Source organism: Tyto alba, unplaced genomic scaffold (genome assembly GCF_018691265.1).
Source record: "Tyto alba isolate M040663 unplaced genomic scaffold, T.alba_DEE_v4.0 Super-Scaffold_23, whole genome shotgun sequence".
Taxonomy (NCBI): Eukaryota; Metazoa; Chordata; class Aves; order Strigiformes; family Tytonidae; genus Tyto; species Tyto alba.
Window position 1 is genome coordinate 16839601 of NW_024881297.1, and position 13219 is coordinate 16852819.

General features: G+C 42.8%; 1 protein-coding gene across 3 annotated transcripts in view; it reads right to left on the reverse strand.

The window, feature by feature from the left end:
* LARP1B (La ribonucleoprotein 1B) overlaps window positions 1-8714 on the reverse strand; it is a 31732-nt gene extending 23018 nt beyond the window's left edge. For 2 of the 3 annotated variants that reach the window (XM_042797053.1, XM_042797052.1), the window contains exons 1-2: window positions 8419-8712; window positions 300-361 (exon numbers count right to left, since the gene is read on the reverse strand). In XM_042797053.1, coding sequence (XP_042652987.1) covers window positions 300-361; window positions 8419-8677 — 321 coding nt within the window. In that variant the 5' untranslated portion in view covers window positions 8678-8712. Of the gene's footprint in view, window positions 1-299; window positions 362-8418 lie in introns of all 3 variants that reach the window. The other variant, XM_042797054.1, reaches the window with a different exon arrangement.
* Between the last annotated feature and the right edge of the window lie 4505 nt (window positions 8715-13219).

Consider the following 13219-nt stretch of genomic DNA (forward strand, 5'->3'; position numbering starts at 1 on the left):
TTTAAATTTCCCTTCCTTTTTCACTTTTCTCTGTCTTCAAAATTAACCATTACCAATGCAGAACATAACACTTCTGGTTGTAACTTCAAAATGCCTTGCTATCTTTTTATTTTAGTAATATCAGCAGCTATTTACCATATTGAATATTTACAGCCAAAAATACTCCTTGGAAATGATTTCATTTTCCTAACATATTATCAGCTCAGCTAAATGACAGTTTAGGTTAACAGGTTAAATAACTGGGACTTCTTAACACAATGAGTAACTCATAGTTAAATGTCCTTATGGCAAATACAAACCTTGCTGCATTTCCTTGTCCTGGGTTTTGCCGCTTTTATAATTTTAGTAGAATTTTCTAGTTCTGAAAAGGAAGAAAAATATTTTAAAGTGAAGAATTAGACTGCACCTTAAAAGAATAAGGAAGGTATACTTTAATAACTCTGTTTAACTATCTATCATGATACATCAAAGTTTTTTTGAGGCCTTGGTATTGGAGTCAATGAATATTTCCATAAAGTAACTAATACTACATGAGACTGAAAAACTCCCATTCATAATGAACGTAAATTATCTTGAAAACTAGGTGTACTGGATACTGAGTATCACAGCATTTAAGCATTCACTCAGCTGCAAGGTCAAGACTATCTCAAAACGCTGGTATTTTAACCTAAGCAGCAGCAAAGAAAATGAGCGCCTGAAACACATTTTGAAAGTTATCCTATGAGAAGCTATATTTTTAAGACAGAATTAATTTACGAAATCTATCATTATGCAAGCATGAAAAAAACATAGATACAATTACATATTCACAAATTCCTAAGTAATTTCCTTTTATAAGCAAATATTCAAGTGCTAAATAAAATTTAGCCATGTTGTTCATAATCAAGCCAAAGCAATGAAGAATAAAAAAAAAAATAAGGAAAGAAGAGAAAATTACTTTAAAAACTACATTAAAACTAATAAATTCTAATGCTCAAATTCCACAATGGATAGGTTTACGATAAATAAGAGCATCTGCAACAAAGTTGACACTCACATGTTTTCAGAATCATCCTGAGTCAAGACCTAAAACTTTATAATAATGATCCCATCTGATGTCCTGAGCAAGAGCCTATTATACTTCTACTAGTTAATATCTCCCAGAAATTAATATAATGCTTGGAAATAACTCTGATAATATACAGCCACATTTTTGGGCCTAGCAATCTAGGATCAATAACCTACACTGAAAAAAAAAAAGTATCTTTAAACTTATTACATCTTTTAATACATGTTCAATTACCCTTCTGTATATTAATCTGGTTTTCTCATTTTGTGCAATATTTCCATACCTATCTTAATTGTGTTCCACTTTTTGCATTGGGAATTCAGGGAAAAAAAAACAAACCTCTAGTATCAGGCAATTTTTCTTGGAGATTGAAACTGAGACAGAGGAAACTACCTCTTAACTTCTGTTAAGCCCTGGTTCTGTTTTCCCAGTGCGTATTTTCCCACAGAGAAGTGGTCACAATCCTTCCTTGAAGCTTCTAATTCAGTACTTTACTGCAAGACAAGCTTGAAACACTGAACATGACGGAAATCACTAGTGGATTATTATTTCATGCAGGGATAACATCACCTTCTCAACACTTATCTTTTTCACATCCAGTGACTAATCTTCCTTATCGCAGCTTCACACTGGGAACCCCACCCTCGTGCCCCAGTGACTCTGAAAACCCTCTCTGTCTGCTTCCTGGAATATACTGTGAACGTTAGAAGCCTGAACTAATGTATACTCCATATTCCACTGTAAATTATATTAATACTGCTATACACCATTTGCACATCACAGAAGACATGTGAATTCAGTGACTCCTGATTGGCCTTTGCCCCTTACCACACCATTTACCAGCACGTTTTTATCCTCTCTTCCAGATCTGCTTTTTAAAACAAAGACAAAACACACACACACACACTCCTGCCAAAACTGCCTATTTCTTGTTTATTCAGTCTCAATTAACTTTAGACCAGGAACTTTCAGAAACACACAGTGACTGTGTAATCCTAATTTTTACTTGTTATTCAATAGTAAACTAATTGCCCTTTATAAAACAAGACAAACAGCTGTAGAGGTGGAGTAGCAAACAAATTTGTAATTTTCTCCAACAAAACTGCTAATTATCTGCAAAGGTAAACTGACTGGCCATAGCATTTGTCCTCCAATAGTCTGTAAACACACATCTCTCTCTAGCTGTTCAATTACCTTACTGAAGCCCTTTTTCCATCTCACAGCACTTTTACTTAAATTGCTGCTGAAGGACTGCTCTGCCAGAACTTCTACTCCATGTGTCACCAGGGCGTAGCAAGGGATTCAAAAATAAAAGACTCAATGTTGCTGCACTATCTTAGTCATGGGATATTATTCCAGGCAGCAGGAGAGGCTATCTGAATTGAGTAGAATGAGACCCAACTCGTTTTAAGGAATCTATCTTATCTGTATGTACTAATCCAAGACTTGGAAGATGCATTTGCACGCTAAATGAAAAGAAAATTAATATTAGGCAACACACACCTGGTTGACGATGCCTGAGATCTCACCACGCTGCATACTTTCCTACCCGAAAATAACTCCACAGTTTTTCTCGTCCTCCCAAGAGCCATGCTCAAAACCAAATTTAATTGATCTTTCCTGACCAGCTTTCTGAGGCTTATCATGTGGGAGTTGGATTTTAACATGAAGCATGAAAGGGAAGATAAAGAGGAAGGGAAAAAAACAACCAAACAAACAAACAAAAAGAAGGTGGGAGAGTAAAATAGCAAAACATCAGATGACTTAAAGGTTTTACCCAGGTCACATCTGTCATGTTGTTATGAATGAGCCTAGAGACACTGTTCAGGCAAAACTTAATCTAGAGGATGTTGAGATAAAAGTTCTATGCTTAACATTACTTTGGTGTTTGGTTTCAACATTGCGTAACAGTGCTGAATACTCAAAAATGGCATCTTTAGTACACCGCTCCAGCAGAACCCAACAAGCCCTTGCAAATAAACTGCTTCACTTACTGTTAATTCCAACCTAACTGTATTAAAATGGTGTATTCTGTCACAGGTTACAAGGTACCCTCTTTAGTAACAGCATGCTGTGTTGACAAAAGAATTCAAGTTACCTACAATTACTTTACTTGCTGGGTTTTGAGGAGGTGGGAGGGAGGAAAAAAAAAAAAAAAAACAAGGATGAGGAAGTTTAATTGCCAGTGATCATCTTTCAATCACTGAACTCGATCCAGTAAAGATACCATCCACATGAAAACTGAAATCAGCCTTCAAAGCGATTTTCATTATGGTTCTTCCAAGTCTCTTAATACACCACACATCCTAACAACAGGTATTTTCTGCCAAAAGACATGGATGTTCAAACATGCCAAGTGCAGTATGTCAAGACACATGCGGGGACAGTTCTGAAAAATTAAAGATGAATATTGGAACTACTGAAACAGCAGCAATCCTCTGGGACAATAGCAACAGGAAAGGAAAAGCAGACTGGACAGTGTGCAGAGATAAGAGAAGCAAAGTTTGTACATAAAGGTGTATCACCAAAGTACCGCTAATTACAAGAGAAATTACGTTTCCAGTAGTAGTACTTCAGAATGGATGGTTTGAAGTTCTGCAAATAAGTATTTAGCAAGTATTTTTTTTCTGATGGAAGGGGAAGGATGATATTGCCAATTTCTTCGGAAAGCAAAGCCTGTTAGTAAAAGGTGGAACATGTTCTAATTTTGATACAAATGCGATTCATGCTATAAGGATTTCTAGGCAATATTCAAATTTTAGTTTTACTTGGACTGCACGTGTCCTTCCCCAGTGAAGGAACAACACTGCATAAATACCAGAAGTGCTTCAGGAGGCAATTGAAGTCACCCAACAGAACAATTCTTCAAAACTTCAGTGGAACGTGTATGTAGAACTTTTACAGCATTTTCCTTTCTGTGCTCAGTTTGAAACTTCACAGTATAATGCATTTTTAAACAAGGTAAGCTATACTTAAATCTCTTGTTTTAATAGATAAATGTGAAAGTCTTGCAAACATGACAAAACAATCCCTTGGAGTATATTATATTTTCAATCTAGAGCATGGATTTAGATCCCCCAAAAAACGCCAAAACCTACCATATAAAGTTATATATGCTGTTATACACAACTAAAATACAGACAGCAGGTTTGTAAAGATGTTTTTAATCCATTCTGGGTTGAGATAATTGTTAATGAATGTTGTACCTTCTGATAATTCTTACAGTAATTTTTAAAAGCTGCTATTAAACCACTCGGTGAATTCATAAGAACTAACAATATTATCTGCCTTAGATACACAAAAAAAAAATTATAATCAGATCATTTACCAATCAAAAGCTTGCTATTCCTAGTAACACAGTATAACTTTACTAAAATGTGCTCTTACAACTTGTTTTGCTAACAGACTAAGGCAAATTAATTTATACAACAGCACTACAGTGAACTGGTTCTACTACCAAAATATCAATCAGATAAAAGACGTTCTTTGATGTCTAGAAATAAACACAATGAAGAAAGGCAAACTGATCACAATATAGAAGAATGAAGCGTGTGGTTATCTTAATTAACTACATCATTCAATCACACTAGGAAGGAAACCAATTTCAACCACTTAAACAGCACAGATACTATGCTTCATTGAATACTTTCATAAATTTCATGAACAATTTTTGAATAATTATCTAATCACAGAACGGATTGGGTTGGAAGGGTCCTTAAGAACCACCTAGTTCCAGCCCCCCTGCCCCGGGCAGGGCCCCCTTCCCCCAGCCCAGGCTGCTCCCAGCCCCGTCCAACCTGGCCTTGAACCCTTCCAGGGAGGGGGCAGCCACAGCTTCTCCGGGAAACCTGTGCCAGTGCCTCACCACCCCCACAGTGAAGAATTTCTTCCTTTTATCTTATCTAAATCTACCTTCTTTGAGTTTAAAACCATTACCCTTTGCCCTATCCCTACACCCCCTGATACAGTGTCCCTCCCCAGCTTTCCTGTAGCCCCCCTGAAGCACTGGAAGCCTGCTACAAGGTCTCCCCAGAGTCTCCTCCAGGCTGAACAACCCCAACTCCCTCAGCCTGACCTCACAAGGGAGGTCCTCCAGACCCCTGAGCATCTTCGTGACTCCTCTGGACCCGCTTGAGCAGGTCCATGTCCTTCTTACGCTGGGGGCCCCATTGCTGGACACAGCACTGCAGGGGGGGGTCTCACAAGTGCAGAGTAGAGGGGGAGAATCCCCTCCCTCGACCTATTGGCCACCATGAATCGTTAGAGACCCACATCAGCTATACAAATCACATGAAGACTAGAGAACTTGACATTCAGATTCCCTTTTGCAAACTTACAGAAAGGGAAGCAGTTTAGGTTTCATCAAACAAAGAGGTGGGAGAACTTATATAATACAATTATTTCAACAACTGCATCCTGGGCACATTATTTATATGGAGGAAGTTAACCAGTCCCTTCTGTGACAGCCCAGCTCTGAGGGGTAGCTGAGGAAAAACAAGTCTCAGAGTAAAGACAAAGAATACAGAACTAACACTGGGTTGTTCCTCAGCTTCCGTACAGACACATCTTCTTGGCTCAATTAAAAAAAAAATTACCTTGTAAAAAATTATCTACAGGATTATATATGACTTCTTCCTTGCAACCGTTCCTCCCTTTTATTCACAGATCTTCAGCTTGAAGAACTGAAGACTTACTGCAATATATTGGCTGGGCACTATGAGGGAAGGCAAGGGGAGGAATACACACCACAGAAGTACCTTTCATCATTTGACAGCCGATGCTAAAGCTAACTCCCTGTGTTCACAATCACCAGGATTAGACAGAAGCCTATTAATTTCACTAGCAATTTTATACTGCTACCAGTCTCTCTCTATGAGTTAAATGCAGATTAGGATGTAATTTCAGAATCACACAGCTACTTTTATTCTGTTTAAAAGAGAAGTTTAATAAAAGGCTTAGTCAGAAACACTGAACTGTGGTAACAAATATACCATGAAAAATTCAAATATGTTTACATTGGGTGTTTGGTTTACTATAACATCATTAAAACCTATTAACACATCCGAGACAAAAATATAATAGGTCATAGTAACAACACTTTGACTGAACTCTTTTGCCAAGAATTTTAAGCCTTTTACATTATTTTTTTCCTTCTCGTGCCGGTGACGTTAATAGTTTCTTTCAGCAACAAGAGCCAGGTTTGCCTCTACTACAAACTAATACCACGCTAAATTGAAAGTCAAAAGATGACAGACTGGGATCAATTTTCTCAAGTGCGTAACTATCACTGAACATACCATACGTGCACATCTCAGGAAACTTTCAACAAATTAAGCCAGGATCAACAAGTCAAACAGGATTAAGTCACTACTTTGATGTGAGATTCTTTTACGTTTTATTATCCTCTTTACGGATAGTTTTACATTCCATCCCAGTAGTATTTCTGCTCATCTACTTATTATTTCACATGACGAATTTCCATACTACCACATTCATAAGGGCCTTGTGTGACTGATTCTGCTTTGCCAACGTGCAATTAGTTACTTCAAAATACATCCCTCGTTGCAGATGGAGGCACATGGCAATTCCTTCCTTCCAACAGTCAGGAAAGATAAGATGCTTTGCCTTTTGCAAGGGAAAGAGCAGTGGCACCTTCATGGTGCTGTCAGTGGTGGCCAAACCAAACCACACACCCTCGTACACGTTCCTCACCGATGCAATTACCAGCAACAGCGACTCCCATATTTGCTCCACTGTACACTTGCCACTGAAAATGATGTTCCAGTGCAGCTACTCAGTTTAATATTAATTTGATAAATGGTAAGCACAACTTTTATGCAGAGAAAAATAATTTTAAGTTCTCTGAAATCATCAAATTAAGCATATAATGTGCACAGCGTATGAACTCACTGCCTCCTTTCTCCTCCTTCCTTCAACAACTATTTGTTTGTTTTATCTTAAGTGGAAAAGTAAACTGTACAGAAGGTGAAGCACAAGGTGCTAACGCAACAAAAGAAGCTTTCCCAATGCTTCTGATGTACCATTATTATTACTGCCACAGCAAGGCAAATGAGTGACAAGTTCTCTTTCATGCATGGACAAGACCACAGGCTGCTGCCCAGCAAGCCAGATTGTAGAAGCTACGCATAAATAGGTATTTATGAGTGCGTCAGTACACACAAACAAAACAGTCAGGATGATAAAGATGACTGTATATGTTGCCAAAAGGTTTGATCTTCAGCTAAGTAGAGATTTTGTGGTCTGGAAAACTACTCTGCTTGCGTGACCTGTATACTTGAAACTATAAATTATATATTTCTCTTTATGAAGGAAGTACACATTTATTTCAAGGATAAAAGTGACTGTGAGATCACAAAAAGGTTTGTCAGGTGCCTTCAGGAACAAGTACTTAGATTGAAATTCTCAGGAAACACAGGTTGAAATACGTATTTTGATGTCAGCGGTTTACTTCCAGCCAAGAACAATACTCCAAGAAGCTGCTAACTTCTAGGAACTCTTTGCTAGCCTAAGCATAAAGCCTGGCGATTTCAAATCAGGTCTTCAGCAACCAACTTCACAAAGCCATTTGCCTGTATAGTCGGTATGGAGCCCATAAAGCAGTGTTATCTTACATGTAGTGATCAAAGGCCAGAAAATTATACCACGGCTACTCTCGCTACATCTCTTTCCACACAAACAGTTGGAATCCCGACAGCAAGCAAACTAACTACTTTTGTTAATATTTAAAGCCTCTGCAATCCGAGTGTTCTGGAAAGCAAAACCAAGTAACGGATTGTACAGAGGGCCTTACTATATAATTAGGCAAAAAGGACCTGCGGTAAAGCAAACGGGATTTAGCAATATTGGTAAAGAAAATGAAAGCGAGCCAAGCAGCTTACCAGCCCTCTTCGCCAGCACCAGAGCCCAGGGCCATGCGGGGCTCGCCGGGGGTGCCCATCTGCAACCCCCGGAAGCTTGCAGCCAGCTCAGCGCCTCCCTCACGCTGTGTCCCCCTGGGTCCCCTCCCCACGCCGAGCCGCTCCTTTCGCGTGTCGTGTGTCCCCCCCCGACCCGCAGTCAGGGGAAGGCGGCGGCCGGACCCGTCCCCCGTCCCCCCCCCCCGCCTCCCTCCTCTGCCCATGTATGTCAAAAGCCCGAGCGCCCGGCGGGGCCGCTCCGCACCCGGGCCCTGCTCCGGCGGCTCGCTGCCCGCCCGCGGAGTGGGGAGAAACACGCACGTTTCTTTTTTTTTTTTAAAAAAAAAAAAAAAATTCAAACCACAAAACAAACCCCGCAAGCAAAAAGCTATCGCCGCACGCCAGCCAGCGCCCGGCCCGGCCCGGCCCGCCACCCCCGGCCCGGCCCCACACCTGGGTCCTGCGGGTGGAGCTGCCCGTCGGCCGCGGGTGGAGAGGGGCTCTCCCGCGTGGGTCTGCGCCTCGTCCACGGGTTCTCCTTGGGCGGCGGGGCTTCCACCGCCGCCCGCCGCCGGCCGCCCTCCTCCGCGGCCTCCTCCCCGCGGGGCGAGCCGGGCTCCGGCTGCCGGGGCCGGTCGCCCGCCGGGCCGCCGCCCTCAGCCTTCCAGCCCCGCCGCTCGGCGGGCGCCGCCGCCACCTGCGCCGCGGACATGCCCGGCCGCCCGCCGCGAGGGGCCGCCAGCCGGGCCGGCCGCAGGGAAGCCAAGCCGGGGAGGCGGAGGGGGAGCCCGCCTCCTTCTCCTCCTCCTCCGCCCCTCCGCTCCGCGCCGCCCCACCCCGCCGGAGAGCCCCTGGCAGCTCCCCCCCCTCCCCCTCCCCGGCCGAGCCGGTGCTCGCTCCCTCCTTCCCCTCAGCCGCTCACTCAGCCAGCGCCTCCCGCCGCGCAACTCCTTCGCTCAACAAGGGGAGAAGCGAGCGAGGAGCCACCCTGAGCTGAGCCGAGCCGAGCCGAGCGGCGCCGCCGCCTCCGTAGGGCGGGGAGGCGCTGCCGGTCGCGCTGCGCCTCAGCCGCCCCGCCCGGCGGAGCGGAGGGGGGGGGGGGGGGAGCGGGGGGTGCGCGAGCGGCGGCCGCCAGCGCCGCGCGGCCGAAGGGCGGGGCGGGGCACCCCCGTGCGTTATGACCTCACAGCGTCCGGGCTCGAGCGCGGCGGCGCGAGCGCACCCTTTAGCACCGGCGGCGGGCTGCAGCAATAACCGTCAGAAACGCGTGTCGTTTAAGCACCGTGGTGGGCAACGTCTCCCTCAACTCCCCGCCGCCTTCTGACCTTCCGTTAATAAGCCTGAACTAATTAAAAAAATAAAAAATAAAAAAAATCTTAAAATAAAGCGCCTTAGGTGCCGAAGCGGCGTACGATGCAAAGCGGACGGTCACCCCCAGGCACACCCCACCCCAGAAACACATCAACGAAAGAACTCGGCGCTCCCCCACGCTGCTAAAACCCCTAAACCTTTACAGTGAGGGCAATGGCTCGGCTTTGAAAACGTCATTGAGAATCGGGGATAATTTGTAGATTTACTATCAAAATGACTGGAGCTGGTTGAGCAGAGGGCGGAGAGCAAGGGGAGGTGAAGAAGGCAGGCACAGATGTGCTCGGAGGAGCTGGGGGGCTCCTGCTCCCCCTTATCCGCACACCCAGCTAAAGGTGGTTTAAGCTCTTGGGTAATACTTCCTGGACATTTTGGTTTTATAGGTCTTTCCTGTACTTCTACATTACAACAAGGGTCTCGCAGTACAGGGGGAGGGTGACGACGCGGGGTTGAAGCAAAGCGGGCATCTCCGGTCCAGGGCACACCTTCAAGCAGCCTGTGGGAACGCGCTCCCACCTGGGCAGCGAGGGAATCCGCCATCATTTCAGCACTGCACCACGCTGGTACCTTCGCTACCACACCATGTCTCCTCTACCTTTCTACTTTCTGCGATAGATCTCCCCAAAACCACCCCATAGCACCCGCATGCTGGTACGAGGCTTGTTGGATTTGTGAGGAGGCGACGGCCGCGCTTCTGCCACTGTGTTATTCCCAAAGCCCTACAGTCACAGAATGAGGAAAGCCCCCGCAGCATGAAATTAATCACTTTCTGCAATCTCCTCCTGCCCCAGCAATGCTCCTCGGTTACACTTTAGGACACCCCTTCCTCTCTCATTTCTTGCATTCAGTCTCTTGGCCCTGTTTTACTCCCTTTCTTATAAAAGGCGTTCCAGAAAAACTGACATCTATTTAATGAACTAAGCAAATTATTAAATAGGCTTTTATAAAGCTAGTCCAATATTTTTAAAGTAGTGTCACAAGTAACCAGATTTCCAGTAGCAAAGTATGTTCAGTTTGGGGGTAACACTATTCTCTGCCTTAAGGAGATTGTATGCAGTTTTACCCCCTCATCAGAAAAACCCCAGCAAACCCCCATCATAGCTCACACTTCTTCAGGCGTTTTTTAGGATTATTCTGGAACTCAAAAGCAGCTCAAAAAGAATAGAACCCATCTCCTGTCACACCAAGCACTAAAACGGTCCCGAGGGGCAGAAGCGGCTGGTGGCTGCCTTCCCCTCCCAAGCAAAGTTGTCACTTAGTCAGGCATGAGATGAGATCAGGTCACCTGGTGGGAGCCCAGGTCTCCCTCAAAGAAGAAACCCCCCAGGTGCTTGCCACCTTGTTCAGGGTATTTGGAAATTAATGATCTTTTGTGGTAAAAGAATGAAATTAAAACATCTACAATTGCTATGCTGCTATAAGCAAACCACGTAGATACTTTAATGCGCGTTTTCTGTAATGGCAAATTTAAGGTGTAAACATGGCAATAAGGGAAAAATTTCTCTTTTCATAAATAGAAAAAAAAATCACTATTGCTTCTAAACACTTTTTGTACAAAAAGTGACACATATATTCTTCCTTCATTTTAAATTTATATCGATAAAGATAGAATGATTAAAGCAAATCTTCAAACTCTTAGAAACATTTTTCTTTGCAACTAAGAACTTGATTTTTTTATCATGCAATAAATTTGCAAGTCAAGGACATGCCAGCTGCATACTGCAGTGACAAATTTATTTGAAATAGAGGAAAGCATTCTGAGTGAATAATTCTGACTGGGAAAAAAGCCACTATCTGTATACATTTACGTCTACATTCCTGAAAACAGGAGTATCAGTCACGCTACCTGTTCAGAGCAATTTTTATATCTTTTTGTTTGGTGTCCCCAACTCAGAAGTTAAGCAGAGGTTAGAGTGATATGAAAGTACAGAGGCCCTACCTAAGTCACTGGTAAGAAGGGGGTTAAACCTTCTGTTTCCTCTTTTTCACATACAAGCATTAGAAGATATGGAAGCAAGCATGTAGGCCAGTGGGACTTCAGGAACACTGAAACACTGCAGTGCAGGAACCTGAATAGACCAGGAAAAAACCAGGAAACTTATTAAGAATTAGATATGTGGGGGGCAAAAAAAAACAGCAAAAGCGACCAGTAATATGGCAGCTTGCGAAGTTTTTGGACATACTTGTTTTGATAACTCCATGGTAGTAAAAGGCTTACTGTATACTTTATTGGATGGACTGGGCCTGAAGAGTATATATATAAAGTTTTTACAGTTGTGCAAGACTCATCCTTAACTCCTTGTCCACTTTGTATCATCCCCCCTGTTACTTTCTAAGCAGGGCAAGTAAGACCTCCTTGGCAAAATTCACAGCGCTTTTTCCTTTAAGTCCACAGTATTTAAAATACTCATATTCGAAAAAGAGACTGATTTACATTACATGAAACCAAGAGAATAACGATCGTTATGAGCTACTTTACATTTTAAAGCTTATGTTTTATCTTGTGTAGAAGCATCCAAGCCTACCAGGAAACACTGCAAATTAGAGGATTGCATAATTCAGTAGCATTTTACTCATGTAATAGTTTTTCATGAGGAATTATGTGCCTACGGACTATATGAACCTCCTTTTAATACTGTGTAACTTATCATTACAGCCAAGCTGACAGAGAACCTGACAGTTTAAGATAAAGAAACTTCCCTGCCCAACCAACTGTAATTAAAATCAACATTCAAAAAAAGTGACACAAGACAGAAACAATTAGGATAAATAATAATAAAAAAGTTAACTGCCTCAAAAATGTTAGCAGCTACCAAGCAAAATAGCATTCTGAGGACTCCAGGATTTTTCACTTTCTAATCTATTTAAAGAGCATCTATATGAATGTATATGACATTCCAGTAGGAAAAAGCAACAAGACTCCACTCCTTCATATAATGGTACCTTTTTGCAGACCTTCTAGAGTGATACAAGAAATCTATCATTGCTATAAAAAACTTGATGAGCAGTCACTTTTGAGGAGTGTTTTTCAGACGTGGGAAAAAAGAAATTACAAAAAAACTCCATTCAACAATGATTAGATACATTGTGATCAGCACTGAGGTGCCAGGAGAGAAACATGTAAAGAAAACACTAAAAAAAAAAATTACTTGGGTTACTCACAGGTAACACACCAGACACCTAATATCTCCCTCTGTCCCAAGCCTTTCCTTTCAAATGTAGACAAAACACACTACCCGCTCCATTGGTCCTTATCACGTTTTGTCAGTATTAGTATGCAGAGGTGTTACCACGGCTTTCGCTTTTCAGACAGTGTAATTGAGCACTAAAATAAAATCGAGTGCATCTTGGTTGCTGGGTACAATTGGCAGGTTTCAGTCAGAATGATTGCTCCAGTTTCACAGAGTAAGCTGCAATAATTTTCCCTTTTTTTTTTTTTTTTCCCTTTGCATATAGACATCACCTCCCAGTAACATTTGCAGCTACCCATTCCATACAGCCTTTCAGCTAGCATGGGGTATTCCCATTCATATGACAGACTGCTGCAGACAATGAAATGGCCACCTCTTCTCCCAGCAGCAGCACCCCAAGACCCTACCACCACCCTCCCACATTGCAAGAGCAACCATCAACAGCAAGGGTGTTTTTTTTCAATTACTGCTGGACAGTCCTACAAGATACTCTGAGTTTATTATGGTACAACACACCCTCGCTTGGGACGCAGCAGCAAGAGGGAAGAAGTTGCACAGATTTTGGACCCTTTTAAAGGTAGAAAGGATTTTAAATAAGTCCGGGCAATTCTAGCGCAATGCAGCAATTAAAAAGAAAAGCAAAGCATTGGAATTACAGTGGTATCATAATTAGATGATACAAGCTTATTTTCTTT